The sequence below is a fragment of the Mesocricetus auratus genome, unplaced genomic scaffold, assembly GCF_017639785.1.
Source record: "Mesocricetus auratus isolate SY011 unplaced genomic scaffold, BCM_Maur_2.0 Super-Scaffold_4256, whole genome shotgun sequence".
In the NCBI taxonomy this organism is placed as follows: domain Eukaryota; kingdom Metazoa; phylum Chordata; class Mammalia; order Rodentia; family Cricetidae; genus Mesocricetus; species Mesocricetus auratus.
In genome coordinates, this window is record NW_024429182.1 from 131922580 (window position 1) to 131949161 (window position 26582).

At 46.3% G+C, this 26582-nt stretch overlaps 1 protein-coding gene across 3 annotated transcripts in view; it reads left to right on the plus strand.

Annotated features, from left to right (window-relative positions):
* The window catches only part of Fam189a1 (family with sequence similarity 189 member A1), a 409697-nt gene that overhangs the window by 374149 nt on the left and 8966 nt on the right, over positions 1–26582 (plus strand). For all 3 annotated transcript variants that reach the window (XM_040730819.1, XM_005084412.4, XM_040730821.1), the window contains 4 exons: positions 7339–7446; positions 16267–16427; positions 19188–19323; positions 24425–24500. In XM_040730819.1, coding sequence (XP_040586753.1) covers positions 7339–7446; positions 16267–16427; positions 19188–19323; positions 24425–24500 — 481 coding nt within the window. The remainder of the gene's footprint in view (positions 1–7338; positions 7447–16266; positions 16428–19187; positions 19324–24424; positions 24501–26582) is intronic.

Below are 26582 nucleotides of genomic sequence, written 5' to 3' on the forward strand. Positions count from 1 at the left end.
TGCCTTACATTAGGGCAGCAAAGCCTTTACTGGGCACCACAGGCTAACAAGTGAAAGTCCCAGGTGCAGAAATTGGTTACCTCTTTAGGAGCTATTGGTAGGTGAGGGCCCATAGATTCATAAACATTATAGGTGATTGCCGGTGCCTTTGGTTAACCCGCTGAATGTGACTGACAGTAAGAGTGTTGCTGGAGACCTAGACAATGTGCCACTCTTGTCATGAATGATAAGGACACTCCTTTATCAGTGCATCTAACTCTTCCATTATATATTTATGGTCCATTTTTATGAACTCAAGACCTTTTATAAACATTCTTAATTCCTACTCAAATTTTCATGATTTTATAAGTTTAGGCAGTCTGGTTTTTAAAATAGTGACTTAAAGCTAGAGCTAATTATAATCACAATGATTTTAGCTATTCAGAATCTATTTAAAAAACAATTATATTTATGCAGACATGCATGCTATGTGTGCATACATGATATGCATACAGATCTGTAGACAGATGTGTTTGCCCGCGTATCTGTCCTTGAATAGCAGAGCAACATTAAGCTGTTTTCTCCCTGCTAAAACTTTGTAGAACTATAAGAAAATAATTAGCCTATGAAGAACATATTTACTTATGAGTGTAACTTAGGAATTTGTAGACATCTTAAGAAAGTTCAAAGCTGTCCTTCAGAGAGCAAAGAAGGGTTTCTGGTTCCGAGATAAGGTGCATGTCTGTGTGATGCAGAGGTGTAGGTTTCCTGAGCAGCTGAAATGCCATTGTATGTACAGCATCCCTGGGAGGCACAATGTACAGCATCCCTGGAAGGAGCCACATACAGCATCCCTGGAAGGAGGGTCCCCATGCTCTTGATACTCATAGTGAGGCTAGTTCACTTATATTCAGCATTCCTAGGTAAGATACTTGTATCTTGAAAGTACAGCTCACCTGGATCCTCCCCAGCCAGCTTCACTCACCTTCTTTATAGGATGGTCTAGTTTTAGCTCCTTTCCTAGGATATGAACTCCAGCTATTCAGAAGGTCTTCTGTATCCAACCACTGCCTCAGAATCTGCTCTGTGATTGTCAAAAACTATGAAAAAAATGTGGAAGATAGCAGTCACAGTATACATATGCACACACACATTGATTATACTACCAAAAATTAAAGGGTTGTTTTGTGTGTCTTATTTTACTTAGTCATTTTCTGCATTACTTTATTTAAAGGTTAAATTGATTTTTGTTTTCTCTATATGTGGTTGGAAATGTGAGAATTAAATACAGTTTCCTTCTGGTCTGAATTTAAAATTCCAAAGAGCACAAAGAGATAGCTTATAAATTTCCAAATGAATGTTTATGAGCAAACCATTCTACTGTCTACGGTGGTAAAAGACGTGGTTTCTGGTCTTGCTGTTCTTCAAGACGGAAGTGGAAAAGTTTTGTATTTCTCCCACAGGGCCTGAGACTTTACCTCCTTTCAGACTAACAAACCAGCCTGTTCTTGGTTGCTGTTACTTCTCTGACAGAAGGCAGCAGACTCCTGGTTCAGAGACAGGGAGTCTAAATGCGCATCAGAAGCACTGTGCAGATTGAATGATCTGTGTCTGCTCTCAGTCAAAGCTCCCGTCGTAGGGGCCTGCACACAGGAAGCTAGGTGACGGACAAGGAGTGTGGAACCTGGAGAATCTGCACCTACACAGCGAATCTACACTTACGGGCACATGACACCTCCTTCCTCTTTCTTCAGAATTGCTTATTGCAAACTCAGCACAGGGAAGAGAGCTATGCAGAGCAGTCAAGATCGAAGCCAGTAGAAACTTGGAGGCCAGCCCACACCGGTGGAAGCCTGCCTCCCCCACAGATAGGAGTGCCTAGCCACTGTCAGACGTGCCACGGAAACAGACAATACTGGGAGTAGGAATCTAAAATGGCAGTCCAGGTAAAGCCCGGCCCCACCCCACATTCGGTTTCATCAGATATTTGTTGTCTCTGCTTCTTTCCCTGCGTTAGGCGGAGCAGCAGGTCACCTCGGCTGATAATGGCCTGGGAAACTTCTTTCATTAGTCAAAGAAAGAAAGCATGTCAGAGAGAAAAACCTAATGAATGAACTTGTAAGAAGAATTACAGGAGCTTGTCATCTGCACAAGGACATTTCCAGGAGGCAAAGGAATGAAAGCCCTGAACTTGAGTTTCCTGATGTGGAGGCACCTGTGTGCTCTCATTGCTGCCACCTGGCTCTAGTAATTACCCTGTGAGGCTCCAGGTTTACTGGGAGTGGAGAGAATATTCTGAGAATTCATCATGTGTAGATTTGCCTAAGTATCTAAAACTCCTTTCCTCTTTTGTTTTTGTTCTATGCTTGATGTGTTCTGTGAGAGTTTCTTAAGTGTTAGTGTTAATGGCGTGGGAGGTAAGTGTGACAAATGTCCCAAGGCCAGATTCGGTATCAGCAATGGAAGCCATGCTGTTTCCATACTTGCCATTTCAACCCATGTAAAGGGATTTTCCAGACCATGAATTTTAGCATTTGTGGCCATGCCCTGAGAAAGCTGTCACGGTGGTAACGGCGTTATTTAAACCAGAAAGGAACTGTAAAGAAACATTTGAGCCTAATTCCAGTGGTGTGCTGTTAGAAAAAGCCAGACTTGGAAGCACTTGGTGGGGGCAGGGGGTACAGTGGGAGAGACGTCATTTTGGAATGTGTTTCAAATAAACACACTTCACAAGATATAAAGCGGTGTTTGCCTCAGGGTGCGTATTCATATGAGAGGTTTTAAGGCTGGTGGAAGTATATGCGAGATGAGGGTTATTTTCAGGGCATTCGTCTCTGCACCTATTGCTAGCTATGCTGTATTGGTAGGGCTCACTCACTGTCTTAGTTATAACTTGGAATTACCCTCAGAGACTTGTGAAATATATAACATATAATCTTCCAGAGTATTCTCCCGTGTGCCCATAAGGTAAAAGCAGTGATCATTGCAGAGATGTACTTCAGGGCATTGGTTGGGGATCTCTGACCCCTGAAATGTGATGGATCTAGAAATGGGAGTAAATATAGGTCCTGGACACAGAGGAAAAGCCTCAAGGTCAAGGTCATGGGGCAGCTGCTACTCTGCTCTGCCAGCGCTGGTCACCGTCAAACCACTCTCTAGCTTGTCTGGGGAATGGTAGCCTAGCGATTAAGCCTCTCCATGTCCCAGACTATACTTGTTTGAAATGGTCATCTCCCATCACCCTCTGTTCCTGGGACTGAGGTCTCATGTTACACTCACTAGGATCATTTTCTGTCATCTCTTTGTCCTCACTTCACTATGCCCCTGCTCATCAACAATACATGGCTGCATTGCTTTGCCTTGGGCTCTGAAGTTTGGCTCAGACGCTGTCTCCATACTCCTGTGGGCTCTGGCACACAATAGTATATCCCCAATCACTTCAGTGTTTCCAAACTTTGGATCAACAGACATTTGCTGACTATGGAAGCTTAGGTTCTGTGCTATGTCCTTCAAATTATGCCTTCCCCAGTTGTTTGTAAATGAAGATCTTGTTCCCACTTTTCCAAAATCACACATTTTCATTGGTGATTTTCATTACCAGAAAAACACAGTCTGAACTCCTTATCCTCTCTGTAGAACTATGTATGTGTTCTATTCCATGATCAAGCTCACAGCTTACTCCTTCTTCAGTGGCTGCAGGAGCAGAGGGGTGGCCATAGCAACTTTGCACAGCCTGCTCAGCTCTGCCATAACCAAAAACAAAAATGCCACCCAGATCATCTTCCCAAGATAGTGTAGCCAGGGACTAGATTTACCTCCTGCCTGAAGCAGTCAACAAATTGACAGAATATATGAGGATGCAATAAAGGACCGTGGTCCCTGGGAGAAGGTCAGCAAACAAGGGGAGTCCCACAGTCCCCTCTCTTGCTGACTACCTGAAGAAACTTCCCTCAGTGCTGAGGAAAGAATGCAGTAGGCCCCCTGAGACTTCCTGGGTTGGGGTGACACAACCCAAAGTATAAGATGACCAAGACATGGAGTAGAGCTCTCAGGATAGAGTTGGGGGAGAGCTGCACACAGACAGAACTGTGGGGTCTGTGGAGGGTGTCCCTTGGGTATTCTGTTGAACACCATCAGCATATTCTGGGGAAAAAACTACTAGAGGCCAGGGACAGAGCCACCTGAAAGGATCAGACACAGAGCCTGGGCTCACAGGGCTGACCAGAGTCCAGTTCTCACATTGTTTAAAGGTGTTGAGATGGCAGGAATGAGCACTGCTTAGATTTTAAAAGCCAGACTTCTTTCTCTGATTCCACGCTTACACTGGGCTGTACAACCTTGTGAAGCATGAAATGTCATGAGCTAAATTTACCTCCCACAGTATTGTCATAACCACACCCTTTTCCTATCTCACAAGTTGGTGTTGAGATTCTAAGTGATTTCTGCAGTGACAGACAGTTTACACAAGAGTGGAAAACTTCCTAGAGGGTGTCACAGAATTAAAGACACTGACTCATGACTACAGGAACAAGCCCTGGAAATGCTGCTGTACTAGACAGTTAGATGGACACAGAGAGCCCCATGCGTGCATAATGTCAGTCACTGAGAAAGTCATCTTTTAGTTCCTCTCAGGGATACTCACCTAACCTCAATATCCTTGTCCTTCAATGAAAAGATAGTGTTTGCTGGTAGCTTTTGGGATGTGTATAATATTTTTGCCTATTCAGAAAAGCTATATTTGAGTGATGTATCATTGGTCAATTTTGTGAATCTTAGGAGTTATTGTGAATGCTATTAATGGCATTTGAGAATGAATTTCCTAAAGAATTACCTTTGGACAGTTAAATACCATGAAGTAGACCCTCTGACAAAGCACAGTGCCATGAAGTAGGCCGCTAAGATGGAGAACAAGGTGAAGGTGTCTGTTTTTGTCATCTCATTAGTCTTGTTACACCCTGTGGTCAGAGTCCCAGCTAGTGCTTTAAGGCAAGGAAAATGAGCAGCAGTATGAATTACACAGAAACAACATCTGCAGATGACTTAATTCTCTGCATAGAAAATGCCAAAGCATCTTTGAAAAATGGCTAGAACCAATGAATTCAAGATCACAAGATACCACATAAACACACAGACACACACACACATACAGAATCACATTTCTGTATACTCACAATGAGCATGTGGAAATTAGAATTAAAGAACAAAAATGAACTGCAACTTCAACCTTATCCAGACATTACCTCAAAATGAGTCATGGGCATGAACATAAAACTCTAGAAATGTTTAGGGAAAAAATACATGGGAAAATGTGTAAGTTTTTAGGGCTAGACAGACTTGGCACCCAAATCATGATGAGAGAGGGGGGAGGGAGAGTGATGGATGGGAACGGAGAGAGGGAGCGGGAGAGAGAGAGAGAGAGAGAGAGAGAGAGAGAGAGAGAGAGAGAGAGAGAGAGAGAGAGAGAGGAGAGAAGAAACTTTGTGCTCTGTGAAAAGTTCATATGCAATGAACTGAATGTTTTCCTCCCCCAAATTAATATGCTGAAATCCTGACCCTACTATGATGTCGTTAGAGCATCCGGACTCCAGACATAATGAGGTCACGAAAGTGGAGTTCTCCAGGGGTTCAAGTCCTTCTTAGCGAACCGAGAGAACTAGTTACCCTGTTCCCATGAGACAAAGCCACAACAAGAAGATCCAGTGTCTTGCTCTATACCCTCAGCCTCCTAAGGTAGGAAGCAAATGTCTTGTAGCTGTAGTCACACACATCTGGTGACATTTTTTGTAATGCACTCCAAGCTCAGGCACCATGGGATGTTCCTGGAAAGATATACTGCAGTTTGAGAAAATAATTTGCAAGTCTTATGCCTGTGAAAGAACTGGTATAAAGAACTTTTTAAAATCCAGGAGTGAAAGGGCAAACAAGCCAATGGGGAAAATGAGCAAAACCTGAAAGACATTTTACTAAAGAGGAACCAGATGGTTAATAGCGAGCAAAAAGAAATCATTCAACATCTTTACACATTAGGGAAATTCAAAATAGAGCTGGAGATGTAAATCCATGCATACCTATCAGAACAGCTAAACTAGAAGTCACACAAAATGTTTGCAATGATGCAGGGAGCCTGGATCACTTTTGCATCGTGGGTGTGAATGTAAAATAGTTCAGCCATCATAGAAAGCGGTTTCAGCCTGGCGGTGGTGGCGCACGCCTTTAATCCCAGCGCTCGGGAGGCAGAGGCAGGCGGATCTCTGTGAGTTCGAGGCCAGGCTGGACCGACAGCCTCCAAAACAATACAGAGAAACCCTGTCTCATAAAACCAAAAAAAAACAAAAAACAAAAAACAAAAAAAAAACAAAAAAGAAAGCGGTTTCAATGTTTGCAAAACTAACTGCAATAACTATACCTAGCAATTGTTGTCTTGGACAATTACTACAGAGAAATTAAAAAAAAACCTTATAGTTCACATAAACACCTGCACAAAAAATGTGCATGTTTTATTTGTATTAGCCCCAAATTGCAAATTACCCAGGTTAAACCAATTGTGGTACATCTGTGTAGTGGAATACTACTCACCAATAAAAAGGAATGAACTATTAATGCATACAACAGCCTTGGTGGGTCAGAAGTCGATTGTGCTGAATGAAGAAGAAAGAAAAGAAACAATTGCAAATGGTCACATGCTTTGTGATTCAATTTACGTAGCATTCTTAAAACAGGTATTGAGGAGCAAGCTAGTAGTTGACAGCAGGTATTTGGAGTAAGAAGCAGGGGGAGGGAGGAAGGTGTGCTTATAAGAGGCAGCATGGGAGGCCCACAGTGATGGGGTGTTCTATGTCTTGACTGTGCTGTCACTATCACAGCTAGGATAGTAAACTAAGCTGTGGTTTTGCAAGATGCCACCAGTGGGTACACATGATAACTCAGCATTATTTCTAACAATTACATGTGAGTCCACAATTCCCTAAATCTAAAAATAAAGTCATTTAAAAACTTGACGTTTTAATAAACACTCATCATTGTCAAGCTACATTTTGTGATTGATAAAAATTACCCACCTTCTTACATGAACGTCCCAATATTTTCTCAGCTATCTTACTGACTACCTAACAATTACCAAAATTATGAAAGACATGTTTTTGTATTAAGAACTGTTTGAGCAGCATAATAAAACATAAGTAAACGTGTATTTTAAAGGCTAATTTGGAAAGTGAATAAAATGCAGCCACATGCAAAAGGAGCTTTCTGTGAAGCAGGGGCAGCTGCCCATGCTGTGTTGACCCCGGGACACTGTGTACCCTGGATTCTGCATCTGGGTGGTCAGCAAGAACTGACCGTTTCCTGCCTTTTTTCTTTCAGGATCTCCTCTTCAGTGTGTGTGCCCTCAATGTCCTCTCCACCATCGTGTGCGCATTGGCCACAGCCATGTGCTGCATGCAGATGGTCTCTGCTGATGTCCTGCAGATGGTGAGTGACCCTGCTCCTGCCCAGACCCTCCCAGAGTGGCCAGCCCAGCCCCCCTGCAACCAACTGGAGTCTGGTGTATATGTGTTCTCTACTTCTGGTTAGAGAATCCTGGGTTCTGTTGGTTCAAACTGCCCAGAGATCCTTGGAGTCACCTTGTGTTGCACTCTGGAAAGAGGGATTTGGTTGCTGTAGCCTTACTTCAGACATCTGCTGATTTCCATGTTTATGATCGAGTCATCCCCCCTCCCCACCCAGAGCACCTGGGATGTGTCCCCTAGTAAGTCAAAAGCCTGCCGTAGTGGATACCCTCTGGGATCTTCAGAGCAAGACTTGTCCTTATTCTTGAGAATTCTCTGTAATAGAAGTTTGGAGTTGTTAGAAGATAATTTCTCAGACTGAAAAACTGCTGTTCTTTGCTTTGGAAATTTGCTAATTAACCCTGAGATAATGGTCCAACGGCCCTCATCTGGTGTCATGGCCAGGGTCTTTAGGGGAAAAAAAGACCTTCTGCTCCCATGGGAGTGGTAAGGTCAGAGCAGGGGTCACGTTCTTATTAATAAATGACATAAACGCACACCTCATGAGTCATGATGGCTCTTTGTTGTCTCAGCATGAATGGAGCACAGCCTAGAGTTCAATATATTATTGTGAAACTCACAATAAGAAGAAATTGGTATTGGTTTTTGGCCCTAAGGGTAGGAGCCCCTGTTGTGTCATTCTCCCTCCTCCCCATTTGCTATCTCTCTGCCTGCCTTTGTTTTCTCTTACTGTAACAGAGTAGCCAAGATGAAGAAAGCAGGTTTAGTTAGCATCCCGCTTTGGAGGGTGGGGAGCCCAAGGGTGCACAAACTCATGCGGTTGGCTTCCGGTGTAAACCTCATGGCAAACGGCAGAAGGGAAGGGGGTGCATGCTGGAGACAGAAGAAAGGGCTAACCTTGCTTGTTTTTTCAGTCCTGCAAACCTCCAGTGGTAGCTAACTCTGCTTCTTACAGTGAGTACTCACTGCCTCTAGATAGCTTTAAGCCATTCAGGAGGGGTTGACCCCTCTGACCCAAGCACTTCCCACTAGACCCATCTCCCAACACCACCACTGGGGGCTGGGATAAGTCACATTCAGGCTCTTTCAGCCTGACCCACAAGGCCACTGTGCCCTCCACCCAATCATGGTTTATGCATTTCATGGAAGAAAAGACAAGTTGTTCCTACAGTGGGCTTTTCTTTTAAGGCTTCATCCTCACCAACCCTTAGCAGAGCATCCGTTAAGCAAGACAGAAGGCCAGGGAGCACCATTACCAATATGTTAAAACTCCATTGGTCCTAATCGTGTGTGGCATGCAGCCTGGTGCACTCTCGAAGCGTACTTCCGCACAGCTGTCAGAGCGCGCTGACCTTTCTGAGAGGTCGCAGTGTTCTGAAAGGTGTCTAATTAAGCAGTTATTCAACAGGGTGAACTTTTGGCCTCATTCATCGAGGCCTCGTGTTGGCAATTTTCTCCAGCATGCTGCATAAAGGAAAGGTTAAATATAAATATCAGAAGCTTCTACCCATCTTGGCGGATTTTGCCATTGATCAGTAAATATCACACCAATTGTAGGTTGTAGATGATAGCAGTTTGTAGGCCCGTACTTTTAAACACTAAAATGAAAATTGCCAACTAAATAAGAATAAGGTATGTTCTAGCTGTGTAAGCATTTAGAATTAAACCAAAGTACACATTGTCCTCATTGGCTGCCACATGGAAGTAGGCCTGGGGTCATGTGTCAAGCGTGTCTGCATCTGAGCCCCACGGCTTTTGCCTCTGTGGTACCTCTGAGCACATGACCGAACCTGCTTGTCCAGAAGTTTCCTCACCTATGCACGGGGCCTTGCAGGACCACCTGGTGGTCATTTTTGATTTTTTACTTGTTGGCAGCGCTGGGGTGGAGCCTTGTACGGGCTGGGGAATAACTCTACCACTGTGCTATGTCCCCAGCTTTACCTTCATTTTTCAATGTGGTAGGAGTGTAAGTCAATTCCTGGACATCACAGCAATGACATCCCAACTGTGACATCACAGGAATGACACCACAGCAGTGACATCACAGGAATGACATCGTCACAGCACTGACTGCAAGTGCAGTGCCACTTTACTGTGCTAACTGTGGTATGCTGTGAGCAATCAAATTGTTACAGGAACTGCAAAAGCTATGTCTTAGTTTTCTGTCATAATGAAATGCCCTAGTGTAGGCTCCTATAAAGAGGTTATTTAGATCATGGTTTAGAAGGCCAAAGGGGCAAAACAGCATGGTGGATGGCATCACAATGGGCAAAGATATATGAAGAGCTGTGTATGCCCCAGCATCATGGAGTGGGGGCGGGGTGGCGCAGGAGGAAGAGCTGTTTACAGCTGTGGTATCTGTGAGACCAGCCTCGTGAACCTGTGGGCATATCACCACACACTGGTCTTGCTTCTTTTGCACCGAAGGCCATTAAGTGTTTGAGCCTTTCCATCCTGCCAGAAGTCCTGAGAGGATGGATCAGACAATGTGTAGAATTTTTTTAAATCGGGGTAGCCATATGAAGTGTGGCTGGCCCGGGCTGGCTATGGGAGCTGCACCCTGGAAGAAGTGAGCTTGCCTAGTGGGGTTGTGGATACACCCAGTCAGATGTAAGCAAGATGTTTAGGGAGATGCCTTGAGATCTCTTTTCAGTGTTACTTCATTTCATCCAGTTACGGAATTAAAGGAATAATATATGGTCGTTGGATGAAGCTAAATTGCATAGCAGTACATAAAGAAACGTTAATGACTTTCCTTACCTGCCCCTGGGAGAGACAACCGCTAATGCTTGGCAGTGAGCCCTTCCATTCATATCTAAGTGCATATACAAATGTTTATAAATAATTTTCCTTCCACGAATTCCACTTCCCCAGCCTAGTGCTTGTGAGGTAGTATTCCTTTGTAGTGCAGATTGGCATTTTCCCAATGATTAATGGTGTTGATTCTCTTTCTGTGTTTAATGGCTACCTATAGATCTTATGTGGAGAAGGGGACTTGACTTTTTTAAGATTGGAATTGTCTTAGTGCTGAGTCATAGAGTTCTCTGTGTACTCTCTGTACTCTGGACACAGGGGCCCAATGTGTCTCTTTCCCATTCCTACTTTTGCTTTTGGTATCCTGTCTTCCAGGAAAATGAAATTATTTCTTCTGAGAGTTTTGCAGTCTTAGTTGACATTTAGGAGCGTCTTGAGCTGGTTGTCATGCACATTGTGAGGGAGGTCCAGTTTTATATGGTCCCTGACACCATTTATGCCACTGAGTTGGCTCAGTGTCACTGGAGGTAACCAGTTGACCACAGACGTGTGGATTTATCTGGGGTCTCTCAGTTTTGTGTCATCAGTCTGTCTTTATGGCAATTCCTCAGAGCCCTGATCACCATGTTACAGTCACTTTGAAAATGGGTGTGAGAATCCTCCAGCTTCACTTATTCTCAAGATGGTTGTGAAATTCCACGTCCTTGGAGTTCCCTGTGAATCTCTGCATCAACTTGTCAATTTCCGAGATCACATCGGGATTGTATTAAGTCGGTGCGGCACTTGTGCATGTGCTGCTCATCATGCCTCAATGTTATCTTCCTGTGTTTTGACGTCTCAGTTCCGGCTGGATTTCCAACTGCTGAGCTCAGCTATGGCTCGTGTTAATTGCCAGTCATTCTTCTTTTATTTTTACTTGAGATTCTCAAAGTGAGAAGTATTATTTAAGTGTGTGTCTATGTTTGTGTGACTGTATTGTGTGTGTGTGGGTTCTGTATGTGTGTCTGTATGTATGTATCTGTGTGCAATCTGTTTCTTTCACTCTCTATGTGTGTCCGTGTGTAATCTGTCTGTCTGTTTCTTTCACTGTGTGTGTGTGTGTGTGTATGTGTGTGTGTGTGTGTGTGTGTATCTATGTGTCTGTGTGTCTTTGTGGTACTGGAGATTGAACCCTGATCTTAAACATGTTCGACAAGTGTCATACCAGAGTCACAGCACCTCTAAAAAGTACTAAGGTCACTACTTGGGAGCAGCCCTCATGAGCATGTGTGCAGCCTCCCATTGGCCCATTCCTCATAACCAACAGTCAAGGCTCTTTTCAGAGAGAAATGTGGGGTACTCCTGATGTATGTGCCCCACTCCTGCTGCTGTATTTACACACATTCTTGAACAACTCCCCACATAGGGAACCTGGGCTGAGGGGGTAAAATCTGGTCCTAGACCACACTCTGAGACCATGCCTTAGTTCCGGCTTCTATTGCTGTGACAAAACACCATGAACAAAAAGCAAGTTGGGAAGGAAAGGGTTTGCTTGGCCTGCACTTCTGCAGTGTAGTCTGTCATTGAAGAAAGCCAGAACAGGAACTCAGACAGGGCAGAAACCTGGAGGCAGGGGCTAATGCAGAGGCCATGGAGGGCACTGCTTACTGGCTTGCTCCTCATGGCCTGCTCAGTCTGCTTTCTTTTTTATTTTTATTTTTATTTTCCAGTTTAAATTTAGATAAGAAACGAGGTTGCTACACAAGTCAGTTCCAGGTCCCTCTCCCATTCCCTCCCCTCCTCCCGTGCCCTCCCCCCAACCCCCCCTTATCCCCTCATTCCCTCAGGAAGGGTGAGGCCCTCCATGGGGGATCCATAGTCTGTCATTTCATATAGGGCAGGGCCTAGACCCTTCCCCAAGAGTTCAGGGTGAGAGTGCACCTCACATTGTTCTATGGGAGTCCAAAGTCCGTGTGTATACTTGGGATGGGTACTGATCTGCTGCCCAAGGCTCAATAGATTCCCTAGGCCTCCTCACTGATACCCAGATTCAGGGGGTTATAGAAGCCAGGACCACCAGTCCAGGGATAGCTCCACCCACCATGGGCTGATCCCTCTCCCATCAATCACTAATTAAGAAAATGCCCTACAGGCTTGCCTGTAGCCCGATCTTCTGGTGGTATTTTCTCAATTGTAACTCCCTACTCTCAGATGACTTTAACTCATTTCAGGTGATATAAAGCTCTCCAGCATAACCCCATCTTGGATCTCTTAGCGGACATCAAAGGAGAACATCCTCCTGTACTGCCCCAGGGGAAGCCATGCAAGGAAGGCAGCCGTGAACCATCCAAGGGCCCTCATTCTGCCATACTGCCATCCTCACTTGACTCTGGAGTGTTAGCAGGCGCTAGCCATGATTCCTACTGTGGCTGATATGTAACTGTCATGTTAACTTTTCAGAGGAGTCCCAACTTGGTGTCATGGACTGACACAGTCACCCATTTGCTCTCTGGCCTCCTTGGTTGGTTGTAGGAACCACTACGCAGCTCTATAGTTGGCTCGTGGATACAGGCAACTCAAGGTCATGACTGTACCCAGGAGCTCAGCAGCACTAAGTACCCACATCTTCTCTATAACTTGAATGCATATTGGAGATAATTAGCTGCAGTTGGAACTAACATCATGAATGCACAAGATGGCGAGCATTACTCCTGTAGTCAACGCTGCTAAAGCCCAGCACTTCTAACGCGTGCCGGCATAGTAACTGCATGATGATACAATCCCTCGTATTGGCACAGCACAGTGGAGGAGGTGCTTTACCTCCTAAGTGTCTCTAGTGTTGTCTCTCATTTTGTTTTTACGTGCAGTCTCATTTCCCTGCTTTCTGCTGCATCGCCATTTCCCTCATGGCCACCTTAGCCTCAGCAGCACCCTCAGCTGTTACACAGCTCTGCCTGTCAGTCACCTTGTGGAGGTGCCGGATGTTCTCACCTCTGCTCACGTGCTCCCTTAAGTGGAGCCCCCGCAGAAAGGGCACACGAGTGTGAGCACACAGCTGGGAGACGTACAGGATGCTCAAGGTCGTGACCCACCCCAGGAGTTTAACAGTCACCCAAAGAGCCAGAATGCCAAGAGAAAGCTGGGGGCAGAGAAGGCAGTGAGCCAGGCATCAGGCAATTCCTACCCTCAGGTACCCAGACTCTTGCTGCCCAAGCCTGTCCTTCATCCTGTTCCCTTGCAGAAGATAGGGACAGAGACAAGTGGCTTTGATAGGAACCTTCATTTGAGCCTATTGCATGGAGCTGTGACACAGGATGGCATTTCATATTACATTCCTGGTGGCACAACGGGAACGGTGCAGTCTCGTGGGCCTCAGTGGTCATTCGGTGTCTGGAGACCAGACTTCTGACTGGTAGTCTGAGGTCCATTAACCTCTTCATAGACTCCTCCAGGCTACAGAAGCTAGACTGTGTGAACTTAGCCAAATTTTAGGGGCTCCATGTTGTAGGCCTTGGGCAGCTACCCAGGGTCAAATAACTGCAGCTCTCAGTGCCCTGGGCTTTCAGATGTTCCTGGAAGAAGCCCCTTCTTCCATAACAGACAGGACATAAGGTCTCCGGTGCACACTGCTATTGGATGAGTGATAACCCCTAGGGGAATTTGTGAGCAGCCCAGCCAGTTTCTGCACACAAGTGTGCTGGTGTCTCCATGTGGTTTAGACAGCCCAGGAAGACAGAACCACTCAGGGATACCTCAGAGCCCATTTTCTACCTTCTCTGGGAGATGTAGAATTATGCTTTATACCTGGCCGTGGAGGTGTAGATGTGAGACTCCGGAGCATGGGGCCTGAGTCGGGGAGGACATGGGCTGGCAGGCAGGCCTTCCAGTCACGGACACTCAGCCTAGGCCTGAAGGAAGCCTGGCAGGTGGCCAGGTAGAAGGAGCTAAGTTGCCAGGAAGAGGAAACGAAGCACGTATGGTGTGGAGGGTGGCTGTGCAGACCTTGTTCGGAGCAGGGGGTGGTTGGCACTGGTTGGAAGGAAGCTGGAAACTGGATGGAATTCGGTGTACAGAGGTCATGATGGTAAAAGATTTTCCAACAGCATGAGCTCATCGGGGCCGGTTTAAAAATAGCTCCTGCACAAGATGGAGACTGCATGCCAGGAGGAGAGGCCAGGCAGCTTGCTCCTTCGATGCTCCGTTGGCTGCTTCTGCGGGGGCAGGAAAGCAAGGGCACCACAGCAGGCAGGCCGCCATCCCTCCACTCGGCTGATGTCGGCTGAGCACGTGCCAGGCCCCGTTTAGGAGAGGATGGAGGATAAAACGCAGGCAGTCTGACCGTGTACTCGTTACTTTTCCATTGCTGGGATTAGAACACCATGACCACGGCCACTTATAAAAGAAAACAGGAAAGACAAAGTCATGCCCAGAGGTTGGGTGCCTTTGCATTCCATAAGGTTTGCTGGAGTATGCTGCGGATTCTTCTCATTTCAGAGAGACTAATTCCAAAATAGGCCCAGGACCATCTGCCCTCCCGTTACTGCCGAGCTATCGAGCAGCAAGCATAAGGGTTAACAGCTTCAGAGGCAGAGAGTGACAGCACACATCCAACCTACTCACAGCCATCAGTTCCCCTCTGATTTCCCACAATTAAAGAAACAGCAGTGAGCCAGACTAGATGGAAGGGCAGGGAATGTGCTATGCATTGGGAAGGCTGGAGATGGCCATTTTAATCCCAGGTGTCCCTCATTCAGACACAGTCGTCAGTCCAGAGCACACCGATTTCACTGCGTTTGACCATATTCCAAACCCTGGACTCTCCCCTGCTAGTGCAGAAATTCTCCCACTGCCTGGCCCCATCTGGAGGAGCCCAACCTATTCCTGCCACCACTGGGTGCTGCTTGCCTCCAAGCTCTAAAGTCCTCACTGGCCCCTGGGCATCCCCAGAATTAAGGATTGACCAAATCCTTACTGTTTGCCTCTTCTGAAGTGCACCATCCACTGGTCACCTGTTTTAGAGCCTGGAGGCGCCCCCAAAGCCTTTGCCACCCCACGGGTCGTTCGAGGCCCATTTATATCTCACCTGCTTCCTGAACGCTTTGTAGATCCCATTCCCACACTGATTGGAGGACTGTATTTGCTAATGAAGCTGTTGTGGTTAACTGTGTCCATGTGACTCTTACTGTTTGTCTCTTTTCTCTTACTTCGCTGGCATGCTATGGGAAAGTGTGGGTCATTTTACACCTAGTGTCTCAGGCATTTCCCTGGAACAGGTGACCTCTGGCAGGAGTGCCCTGAGGGTAGGAAGAGAAACGAGTATTTGTTAATATGTTAGAAACAGAAATCCAGGCAAAGAGCATTTGTTTTATTAAAGCGTGTTCCCCTTGATATTTCCAAGTCGCAGCCAGTGTCCACAGTTGCCCCCACATTCTGGAGCTCATGGTGGGCCTTCTTCACCTTCAGAACAACGTCCTACGATAAAGTGTGTGGATCTCTAGATACTACCATCCAAAGGGCCCCGTAGTGAACTATAAGGAAGTGTGTGTGTGACATACTAGGCTCACAATGACTGTGAGAAGAGACTTATGTATAGGCGTGTGTCGAGTGTACTTCGTAATAGGAACTTGTGGAGTAAGCATGCTAAAAGTCTAGCCTTTGCTCACACAGTGCTGGTGGGAAGCATGAATGGCACCTGTCCTTTTGACTGCTGTGTTTAAGCTTTAGAGTCACGGGACTGAAGGTTCACAGTAAGAACTGTATTACAGACTTCCAAGGCAACAGTTTCCACAACACACACACACACACACACACACACACACACACACACACACACACACACACACACTCAAAGGCATCCTACATAGCAGTAGAGGAAGCAGAGCAGAGAGAGGCCCTCTCAGAGCTATCCTTTGTAAAGTGTGTGTTTAACAGTCATGGCTTGACAGGTTAAACTAGGCGTTTTACCATGATAAGTAATGGGCTTGCAATTAGCTCTGTCAGCCCCCAGCCATACAAGATCTGGAATAACACCGTTCTCTGTGCTTTCCAGTTCTTCCCACAGAGGTCCCACTCAGCCGGCGCTGCCTGCGTGACCCCACACGGCACCATTCTCCACCAGACCCTGGACTTTGATGAGTTCATTGCCCCCCTCCCGCCTCCACCCTATTACCCTCCGGAATACACCTGCACACCCACAGCGGAGGCCCACAGGTCAGTCTTCCTCTTGGTGTCCCGTGTCCCCTGCTGCGTGAGAAGCCACAGACAGGAAGCATCTTTGGGAGGGGGAGGAGGAAGTGGTGATAGCTGGGGAGAAAGAGGTGTGGAATGGAACAGAGTAAGAGCGGGCGCAGAGGCAGGTGCCTCACAAGGACAGGAAATGAAGAAAGGAGATGTGACCTGGAGATACAGTAGTTCTTTTCTTACCTTTGTTCTTTGGGGTAGTGTTGGGTTTATTGTGCTCTACTTTTATTTTGTTCTTGACAGGGACTCATTGTACAGTCCAGGGTGGCTTTGAACTCTCTGTGTAGCCCCAAATGGCCTCATACTCATAATGTTCCTGTCTCAGTGTTCCACATGCTAGAATTACAATCAAGCATAAGGCCTGTCTTGAATAGAAGATTTCTGTTGGTGTCTTTACAATGTCACCTAAATGACACCATAGGCCAATAATGAACTCTGTTGTATTCTTTTTTTTATTTAATGTCTTTTTTATTTTTAAATTTAAATTAGAAACAAGGTTGCTTCACAACTCAATCCCAGGTCCCTCTCCCTCTCCCTCCCCTCCTCCCACGACCTCCTACCAAGCCCCCATCCTCCCTCCCTCTATCCCCACTCCCTTCCCTAGGGAGGGTGAGGCCCTCCATGGGGGTATCCATAGTCGGTTATTTCATCCAGGGCAGAGCCTAGACCCTCCCCCAAAAGTCCAGGCTGAGAGAGCATCTCTCATTGTGGGATGGGTGCCAAAGTCCATTTGTATGCCAGGGATAAATATTGATCTACTACCCAAGGCCCCTTAGATTACCTAGGCCTCCTCCCAGACACCACCATTCAGGGGGTCTGAATCAGTCCCATGCTGGATTCCCAGCCATCAGTCTGGGGTTCGAGAGCTAACCCTTGTTCAGGTCAGCTGTTTCTGTGGGAAAACAAGCCCAGTCTTGCCCCCTATGTTAATCAGTCCTCCATCTCTGTTCCTTGGGTTCCTTCAGTTCAGCTCAGTGTTTAGCTTTGGGTGTCTGCCTCTGCTTCCATCAGTCATTGGGTGAAGGTTCTGTTTCCCAGACTCTCTGGCAATGGGACTGTAGGCTAGCACTCCCCTGATCCATGTCTAAAATCCATATATGAATGAGTACATACCATGTTTCTCTTTTTGTGACTGGGTTACCTCACTCAGGATGGTTTCTTCTAGTACCATCCATTTGCCTGCAGATTTCAAGATTCCATTGGGTTTTTTTCTGCTGAATAGTACTCCATTGTGTAAATATACCACATTTTCTCTATTCACTCTTCAGTTGAGGGGCATCTAGGTTGCTTCCAAGTTCTGGCTATTACAAATAATGGTGCTATGAACATAGTGGAGCAGCCGTCCTTGTTATATGAATGTGCATCTTTTGGGTATATGCCTAAGAGTGGAATTGCTGGGTCTTGGGGTAGACTGATTCCCATTTTCCTGAGGAATCTCCAAACTGGTTTCCAAAGTGACTGTATGAGTTGGCACTCCCATCAGCAGTGGACCGAGTGTTCTCCTTTCTCTACATCCCCTCCAGCATAAACTGTCATTGGTGTTTTTGATTTTAGCCATTCTGACAGGAGTAAGATGGTATCTCAGAGTTGTTTTGATTTGCATTTCCCTGATGGCTAAGAATGCTGAGCACTTTCTTAAGTGTCTCTCAGCCATTTTAGACTCCTCTATTGAAAATCCTATATTTAGTTCTGTAGCCCACTTTTAATTGGATCCTTTGGTGTTTTGGAGACTTGCTTTTTGAGTTCTTTGTAAATTTTAGAGATCAGCCCTCTGTCAGATGTGAGATTAGTGAATATTTTTCCCATTCTCTGGGCTGCTTTTTTGCTTGTTGACTGTGTCCTTTGCCTTACAAAAGCTTCTCAGGTTCAGGAGGTCCCAGGTATTAATTTTGACTTCAGTGTCTGTGTTACTGGTGTTATGTTCAGGAAGCGGTTTCCTGTACCAATTCGTTCAATGGTACCACCCACTTTCTCTTCTAAGAGGTTCAGTGTGGCTGGATTTATGTTGAGGTCTTTGATCCATTTGGACTTAAGTTTTGTGCATGACGATAGACATGGATCTATCTGCATCCTTCTATATGCTAGCCTCCAGTTATGCCAGCACCATTTGTTGAAGATGCTTTCTTTTTTCCATTGTATATTTTTAGCTTCTTTGTCGAAGACCAGATGTTCATACGCGTATGGGTTAATATCCGGGTGTTCAATTCGATTCCATTGGTCTACCTGTCTATTTTTGTGCCAATACCAAGCTCTTTTCAGGACTACAGCTCTATAATAGAGCTTGAAATCAGGGATGGTGATGCCTCCAGGCGTTGCTTTGTTGAATAGGGTTGTTTTGACTATCCTAGATCTTTTGTTTTTCCATATAAAGTTGATTACTATTCTTTCAAAGTCTGTGAAGAATTGTGCTGGGATTTTAATGGGGATTGCAATTCTGTTGTATTCTTACATATGCAAAGTTGCTCCTGAGTGACAGTCATCACAGAGCATGGAACATTAATTAGAAATTTCATCAGCTTTATCATTGTTTTAATTATAATAGACAGAACTTAAGTGTTCAATGAAATATGGGCATCTTTCAGAAGAAAGACGAAAGTTAAACCTGCCCAGTGACTCAGGCTTTAATTTTTCCACATGACAAGTGTTAGACAGTCAACACTTGGAGAGAAATGCCAGACACTGGTCTCTGTCCTCAGGGGATGACCATGTGATGGCTGTTCTGTTTTCCAGGGGCCTCCACCTGGACTTCGCTTCCTCTCCGTTCAGCACCCTATACGATGTTGCCATCAACAGCCCTGGCATGCTGTACCCTGCCGAGCTGCCGCCACCATATGAGGCTGTGGTTGGTCAGACTCCTGCCAGCCAGGTGAGTGTGGCTCTGGCCCTGACAAGACCAGCTACTGTGCACATGACACTTCCTGACCTGTCCTCAGAAAGCTCCCTGACAATGTTGACTGTGTCACTGACACTAGCGACAGCCTTGTGAGGAAGCCTCTGTGTGTCCTGTACAGTGGAATGCTGATGTCAGCCTGGGCACATCAATACGTGAACTTGCCCTTTGGTTACTCAACTTAATTCCTGTAGCAAGACACATAGCCCTGTGTTCCGTGCTCCCCAGGTGTCTGGAGAGAACACAAAAGGAACTGGGATAACTTCTAACCCATGACCAGAGAAGGGGGAGCTGGGTTTGTGGACTAAGGACTCAGGGGACAAGAGCTGTCTTCGCCATTGCTGCAGACATGATTCGATGGAGCTGTAAGAGGCTAGGCAGCCCCAGGTCAGGGATTTGTCTCTACTGCCAGGTGTTTGGGTCCTTCTCTGAGCTGTGTGTGCCAGGGACTCCTGTTGTTACTGGGACTCACTTTGAGAATGGGAATAGACCGCTGTGGCAAGGTTTGTGGTGAAGAGGGTAACAAGAAGGATCCTGGAGGCAAATGTGGTACCTCACCTAGAAGCGGGAGGCATCAACAAACCCACATGGCAGGACCCAGAGAGAGTACATTAGGACCAAGGCCCTCCGTGGATGGCACACACCAGGAAGTCAAGAGGTGATGATGAGATGCAAATGGGCAGCTCCATCCTGGGAAGCAGGGACCTAGAGGCCATGTCTGCAGTAGTATGTAATTTCATTTCTGCCCGGGGCGGGAGGCTCTGCCATTTCCCACTCCTCAGCAAGCTTGCTGTGGAAGCAGAGGCACTTCCACAGTCTGACCTGCTTGCTTGCTATCATAGAATTCCACTTTCCTGCTAGGGACCCACTTCTTGGCTTCTCTTTGTGAGGTGGTAATCATGTTTTCATAAGAGAGGGCTGGGTGAATGGATTGTGTCCCTTGTACAGTGTCAAGGCCTGGGCACTACCCTGTCAGAGGCTTTGCTTCCCAAGAATATCCTCTTTCCAGGAGCGTCATGCTGGCCTTGCAAATCCCCTCAGTTCAGGTGTGGGTAGTCACTGAAGACTTTGAGCGGGGCTGTCTGCTGTAGTGCTCCAGGTACAGGTTTTCTGACCTTGCAGGTCAGACTGTGGAAGTGCCTCTGATAAATTCAGTGTCTAGGTTGACCTGACCAGAAGTACTTGACTGGATAGCAGTACAGCTAGGAAAGGAAGTCTAATATACTAGAAGTTATGAGAAAGGAGATGGGCAGGCACGGTATCACCAGTTGCGAGTCCTATAAATTATATGTTTAAAGGAAATGACCCCTACATTTTAAAACTGGTTAGTGAAGTGTTTCAAAGAGGACCTTGAGTATATAAAATCCTCATTCTCCATGTCAGTTGATATTGTCCCCAAACAGTGGCTCTTCATGCATCTGATACTAGATGGTTAACCTCATCTGGGAGTAAGAAGCACATCACAGAAATGGGGCAGAATTCCTGTGCAGCGTTTCCCACAGAGCCAGTCTGCCTAGATCCCAGTTGGTCCTTCAGTTACAGGGACTGATCCACGTAGGTTTCAGAACTAGCAAGTCCCAGGTTCGGGCCCTTCCCTAGTTTGCTTCTCTGTTGCTTTGATAAAACATCCTGACTAGGCCAGCTTATAGAAGAATGGCTTTATTTGGCATACAGTTCCAGACAGATGACACTCCATCATGGTAGGGAAACGTCAGGCGTGGCAGCTGAAGTAGCTTGCTGAGAGCTCACATCTTGAGCTGCAAGCACAAATCAGAGACAGACAGACACAAAGACAGAGACCAACAAAAAGAACTAGAAGTAGCATGATGTTTACTTTCCAAAGTCCACCCCCAGTGACATACTTCCTCCAGCAAAGCCACACCTCTTAAACATACCCAGACAGTGCCACCAACCAGGACCAAGTGTTCATATGCCCAAGACTATGGCAGGCATTCCTCATTAAACCACCACCGTCTCACATGGCTTGGGGTGTCCTGGGACACGTCCTGTATGAAGCTTGTCTATCACAGTCCTCACACTCTTCGTCCTGCCAAGGTCCCTGTTGATGAGCCTTAGTGGCTGAGCTCCGATCACAATTCAGATCCCACGCCACGGCTGCCCGTCCCCTTTCCTGCCGCGGTAGTGCTACTGAACCGAATGGCCATTTCCCCCACAGGTGACCTCTGCCATCCGATTCAAATTAAAGCCCTAACACTCTACTCAGAAGTGGCAGATGCGCTCCCAGGAGCCATCTCTTTTCCAAACCACATTTCCTGGTGCTTGAATACGGGAGCCAGAGGGAAGTGAATGATACCCTGCAGAATATGAAGCAAATCCAATTTCCTCTTGACCTTGTCCCTTTGTGGATTCTATTTCTCTTGTTTTATTTATATTTCTTTATTGCCAATGCTGTCTTTCTCAGACAGCAGGTTCCTAAGATTCCTCTCTACCTCTCCCAGATATATATATATATATATATATATATATATATATATATATATATGGGGAGGGGTTAGGTATTGGGGAGGGAGTTCTGGAATGAAATAGCCCTAGCCCTTTAGGCAGTTTCTTTCTGTTATTTAGTGGGAGATTCTTGCCAGACACTTTCAAATTGGTTATGGGCGTACAGTGAATACAGTAGGGGGTAAGATGTGTGTAGATGCGATGGTGGCACGAATGCTCTTTCCCTCAGCTCCCACCCCAGCAGTCCTGGAGGTCTTAGGGAGGAGAATAGCATATGCACTGTTGCTCCAAAGCCTATCAGTGGATGAAAGGCAGCATGGAGGCTGCTCTCCTCCCTGGCGTTAGCTTGATTCCAGCTCTCTTCTGCACCCCACTTCCCTACCACTACAACAGGGAGCAGCTCACACCCTTTGTGTTGATGCCACAGCTGGAGCCACCTGTCCTAACCCCATCAGTTTGCAGAGTAGAGATGAGGAATAGCAACCACCTGATTGAAGTGTCAGGCAACACAGGAGGCAGGAATGTAATTACCTGAGCTGGAATTAGACCAAGCCGCAGGGGCATGCCTCACCTTCCCCAGTCTCCTCTTGAGCTCATTACTTGCCAGTATGTCCCCAAAGCAATTCTGAAATCATACAAGAAGTCAGATATTGTTTCCTGAGCTGGGGGAAGGGTGGGTGGCCCATGGACAGGGTATGCCATGACTCAAGCCCAGGAGGGCCTGTGCTAGATGCCTGAAGCACAGTTGGAAGAATTGTACCTGTAGGGGAAGAAACTGCATCACACACAGCTCAGGAATGGTAAGACGAGGCAGGAGGCCAGGGGGCTCAACCTTCTGAATCCTGTTTCCTGAGGCCTCTCCAGATCGGAGTCACTTCTTGTACGGGTCAGTTTTGTATGTTGACTTGACACAGCTAGAGTCATCAGAGAGGAAGGAGCCTCAGTTGAAGCAATGCCTCCATGAGATCCAGCTGTAAGGCGTTTTCTTAATTAGTGATCAATAGATGAGGGCCCAGCCTGTTGTGGGTGGAGCCATCCCTGGGCTGGTGGTCCTAGGTTCTATAAGAAAGCAGGCTGAGCAAGCCATGGGAAACAAGCCAGTAAGCAGCTCCCTCCGTGGCCTCTGCATCAGCTCCTGCCTCCAGGTTCCTGCCCTGTCTGAGTTGTGTTGCTCTGACTTCCTTCAGTGATGTGGAAACATAAACCAAATAAACCCCTTCCCTTCCCAATTGGCTTTTTGGCCATGGTGTTTTGTCATAGCAATAGAAACCCTGAACAGGAAGAGAACTTTCCAAGGGTGGCTCTTAATGGTATGTCATTGCTGTCACACTGTGGATTGGCAGTTAGACTAGCACCCCACCCTGTGTGCACCTGGACCTTGACAAGAGTAGCCTACAGGGTTCCTCTTGATTCTGTCTGCAAGGGAACAAAGGGAAGACAAGGTGTAAGCAAGTCAAGCACACTCTGGGAGTTCCCTTGGGGGCAGCCTTTTGTCCTGTGCTCCTTCCATGCCCTAGCCATGCTGGGGTGCAGTATGCCGTGTCTCGGGACCATTTGTTCCATGGTTTATTCTTCCCAGAATAAGGAGAAAGAGTCAGAGAAGGCAGTTGGGGGTGGGGACTGTCATATGTCCCACTGTGACAATCAAAGATCCTTTGTGGCCTTTTGTCTTAGTAGGGTTTCTGTTACTGTGATAAACACCATGACCAAAAGCAAGTTGGGGAAGAAAGGGTTTATTTGGCTTAGACGTCCATATTCCTGTTCATCATTAAAGGAAGTCAAGACAGGAACTCAAACAGGGCAGAGGCTAATGCAGAGGCCATGGAGGAGTGCTGCTTCCTGCCATACTCCTTCTGACCACCAGCCCAGGGTTGGCCCCACCCACAGTGGGCTGGGCCCTCCCCCATCAATCAATCACTAATTAAGAAAATGTTCTACATGCTTGCCTACAGCCTTTGGAGGTATTTTCTCAGTGGAGGTACTCCGATGACTCTAGCCTGTGTCAAGTTGACAGAAAATTATGCAGCACACCTGTCTTGGTTCTATATATTGCCGTAGTGGAAGATGAGTACACTCAGGGTATACCAGCTCCCTGGAAGATCCCCTAGTGCAGAAAGCCAGTGAAATAGGCTTCAATCTTTGCAATGATTCTTGAACTCTTGATTCTCACATATACCCCACCTCTTAAATTTAGGTGAGGAGAAAATAATGTATGTATACATCTCTATTCTTTCTCACCAGATGAGCCTTAAAGCCACCCTGCACAGTTAGTTGTTCCCCCGGGTGTGTGTTCCAGGATGCCCCCCACGCCAAAATCCATACATGCTCAAGTCTCTTACATGAAATAGAGTGCTGTTTGCACAGAACTTACACATGTCCCCCGCTGTACTTTAAGCGTGCCAGGATGCACCCACATGAACTCAGCATAGTCAACAGTGCATGGAGATTCCTATTTCACCCTTGGGAACTTTCTGGGACGTTTCGCCCTGATAACTTGGAGTCGATGTTGATTGAAGAAGGAATTTGAGGGCTCAGAGCACTGCTGGTGTTCCTGGAGGCTGCCTGGGTGGGTGTTCTCCTAAGCAAGGGTGATGCTGTGTGTTTCCTTTTATAGGTTCCAAGTGTTGATCACCAGGTGGCTGACTCCAGTTCCGGGGACCCAAACACTGCTGCTGGCTTCAGCACACCAGGTAATCCATCGTACCTCTCTCAGTTTGAGCACTGCTGGTGTGTGTTCCAAGGATGTCTCTTTTCTCCTGTTTCCTTCTCTCCCTGTCTTCCTGCTCCCTCCTCTCTATCTGTAGCATGCTGCCTTAGCCACAGCATCCCTCCCTAACCTAGACCCAGTAAGGTGTGTCCCTGGGAGAGCTCACATTTCTCCTGGAATATTTTGTCGACTCTTTCCTTGGTTTCCTTTCTCCTTCACGTGAGAATGTGAATTGGAAGAAAACAACTACTCAACTTGAGGCTCACTCTTTAGAAAAAAAGAGGAACATTTAGTCCATGAAACACTATTCTTTCTCTTGGCCTAGTTACACTCCCTGTTAGCAGCTCTCCTAGGCAGGTATCCCATGACTCTGGCATCTCTAACATATTGGGTTCTCCAAGGCAATCTAGGCTTCAACTTTACAGCTTCATGCAATGGCCTTTCTAGGTCTCCACTCAGGGATGTTCCTGACACATGCCTGGGCTCAGTGGCTCTCCTTAGGCAGGAAGCTGAGTTCTGCTGCTTGCTGGGGTTGGAACAGGGCCCCCTTATTCAATTATATCTTCACACCCTTCTGTTTTTGACCTTTACTGCCTAAGCTTGGCTGTCCTGAAACAGAATCTGGCCTGAAATTCAGAGATCTGAAAGTCTCTGCCTTCGAAGTGCTGGGAGTAAAGGCGTGCACCTGATTCTAAAATTTTCCTTAATTCCTTTTCACAAGTTGGAAACTTAGCTGGGTGGGATCTTGCCCTGAGGTCAATACTCCCTTTACTCCATTTCTTAATGTGTTTATCTCCATGAACACAGAGCTTAGCTCTATTCCACTTCCTGGTGCTCTTTTCTCCAGAAACAGTTTTCCTTTCTCAGCTTGCTCCTTTTCATCATAAATCTTCCTTACTGTTACCACTAGTAACCACAAAACAGAGTCTGTTCTGGGCTGTTTTGAGATTTTCTCTGCCCGTGGAATTCATCCAAACTCTTCCCTTTAGCCTCAGGAAGACTCTTTGGACAAGGGCAGAAAGCAGCCACTTTCTTCACCAAAACAGCACAATACCAGTCTTAGGCCTCATACTACCTTCTCCTCTGTAACCTCTTGATCACCACAGTTCATCAAGACCCATTCAGCGCCACTGTCTCCCATGCTCCCACTAGGATGGCCCATTAAATAGTGTTTTAATGTTAAATGTTTTAAACATTCTACTGCTTTCCTAACCCAAACTCCCAAAGTCCATATTACTCCAAACAAAAATATGGGCAGGCCTATCACAGCAACACCCCAGTCCCTGACACCAGCTTCTTAGGGTTTCTATTGCTATGAAGAGACACCATGACCACAGCAGCTCTTAGAAAGGAAAACATTTAGTTGAGGCAGGCAACAGGAAGTAGACTGAGACACTGGGCAGTATCCTCAGCATAGGAGACCTCAAAGCCCACCCCCACAGTGACACACTTTCTCCATCAGGGCCATACCCACCCAAACAAGCCACCTCCTAATAATGGCACTCCCTATAAGATTATGGGGAGCAATTAAATTCAAACTACTCCAGTTAGCATAGAAACCAAAGTTTTCAAAAGCACACTTGGTTGAATGGACGGATGCAGAACTTATGCACACAGAGGGTCAACTGCATGCCTCAGGATTTCATTCTCTTAACTCAGGAACAGTATTGCATTTGGGATTTCCTGGTCCCTGTGTTATGAGTGTGATATAAATGTGGTTCACTCTCACGTTGATCTTTCCCCTTGTTACCATGCTAAACTTGCTCTTTAGTTTTACAATTCTTCATAGATTCTAGTTGGTTTTAGACTATTTTGAATAATAATGTAGTGTTGAGGCAAGACCACAGGGGAGCTACAACCCAGATTTTTGGCTGGCATCTTATAAAACAGTCTGTCATTCTAGGGCTCTTTATCTAGAAGCCATGCTTATATTGTTAATTGGGGTAATTTCCACTTCTGGGAGTGCCCTGGGGTCTAACATAAGGAGAGTAATTCTAAAGGCGAAGGTGTTTTCATTCTTCATAATAGTGAAAACCTGGGAGAACAGTGAAGTTCATTAATGAGA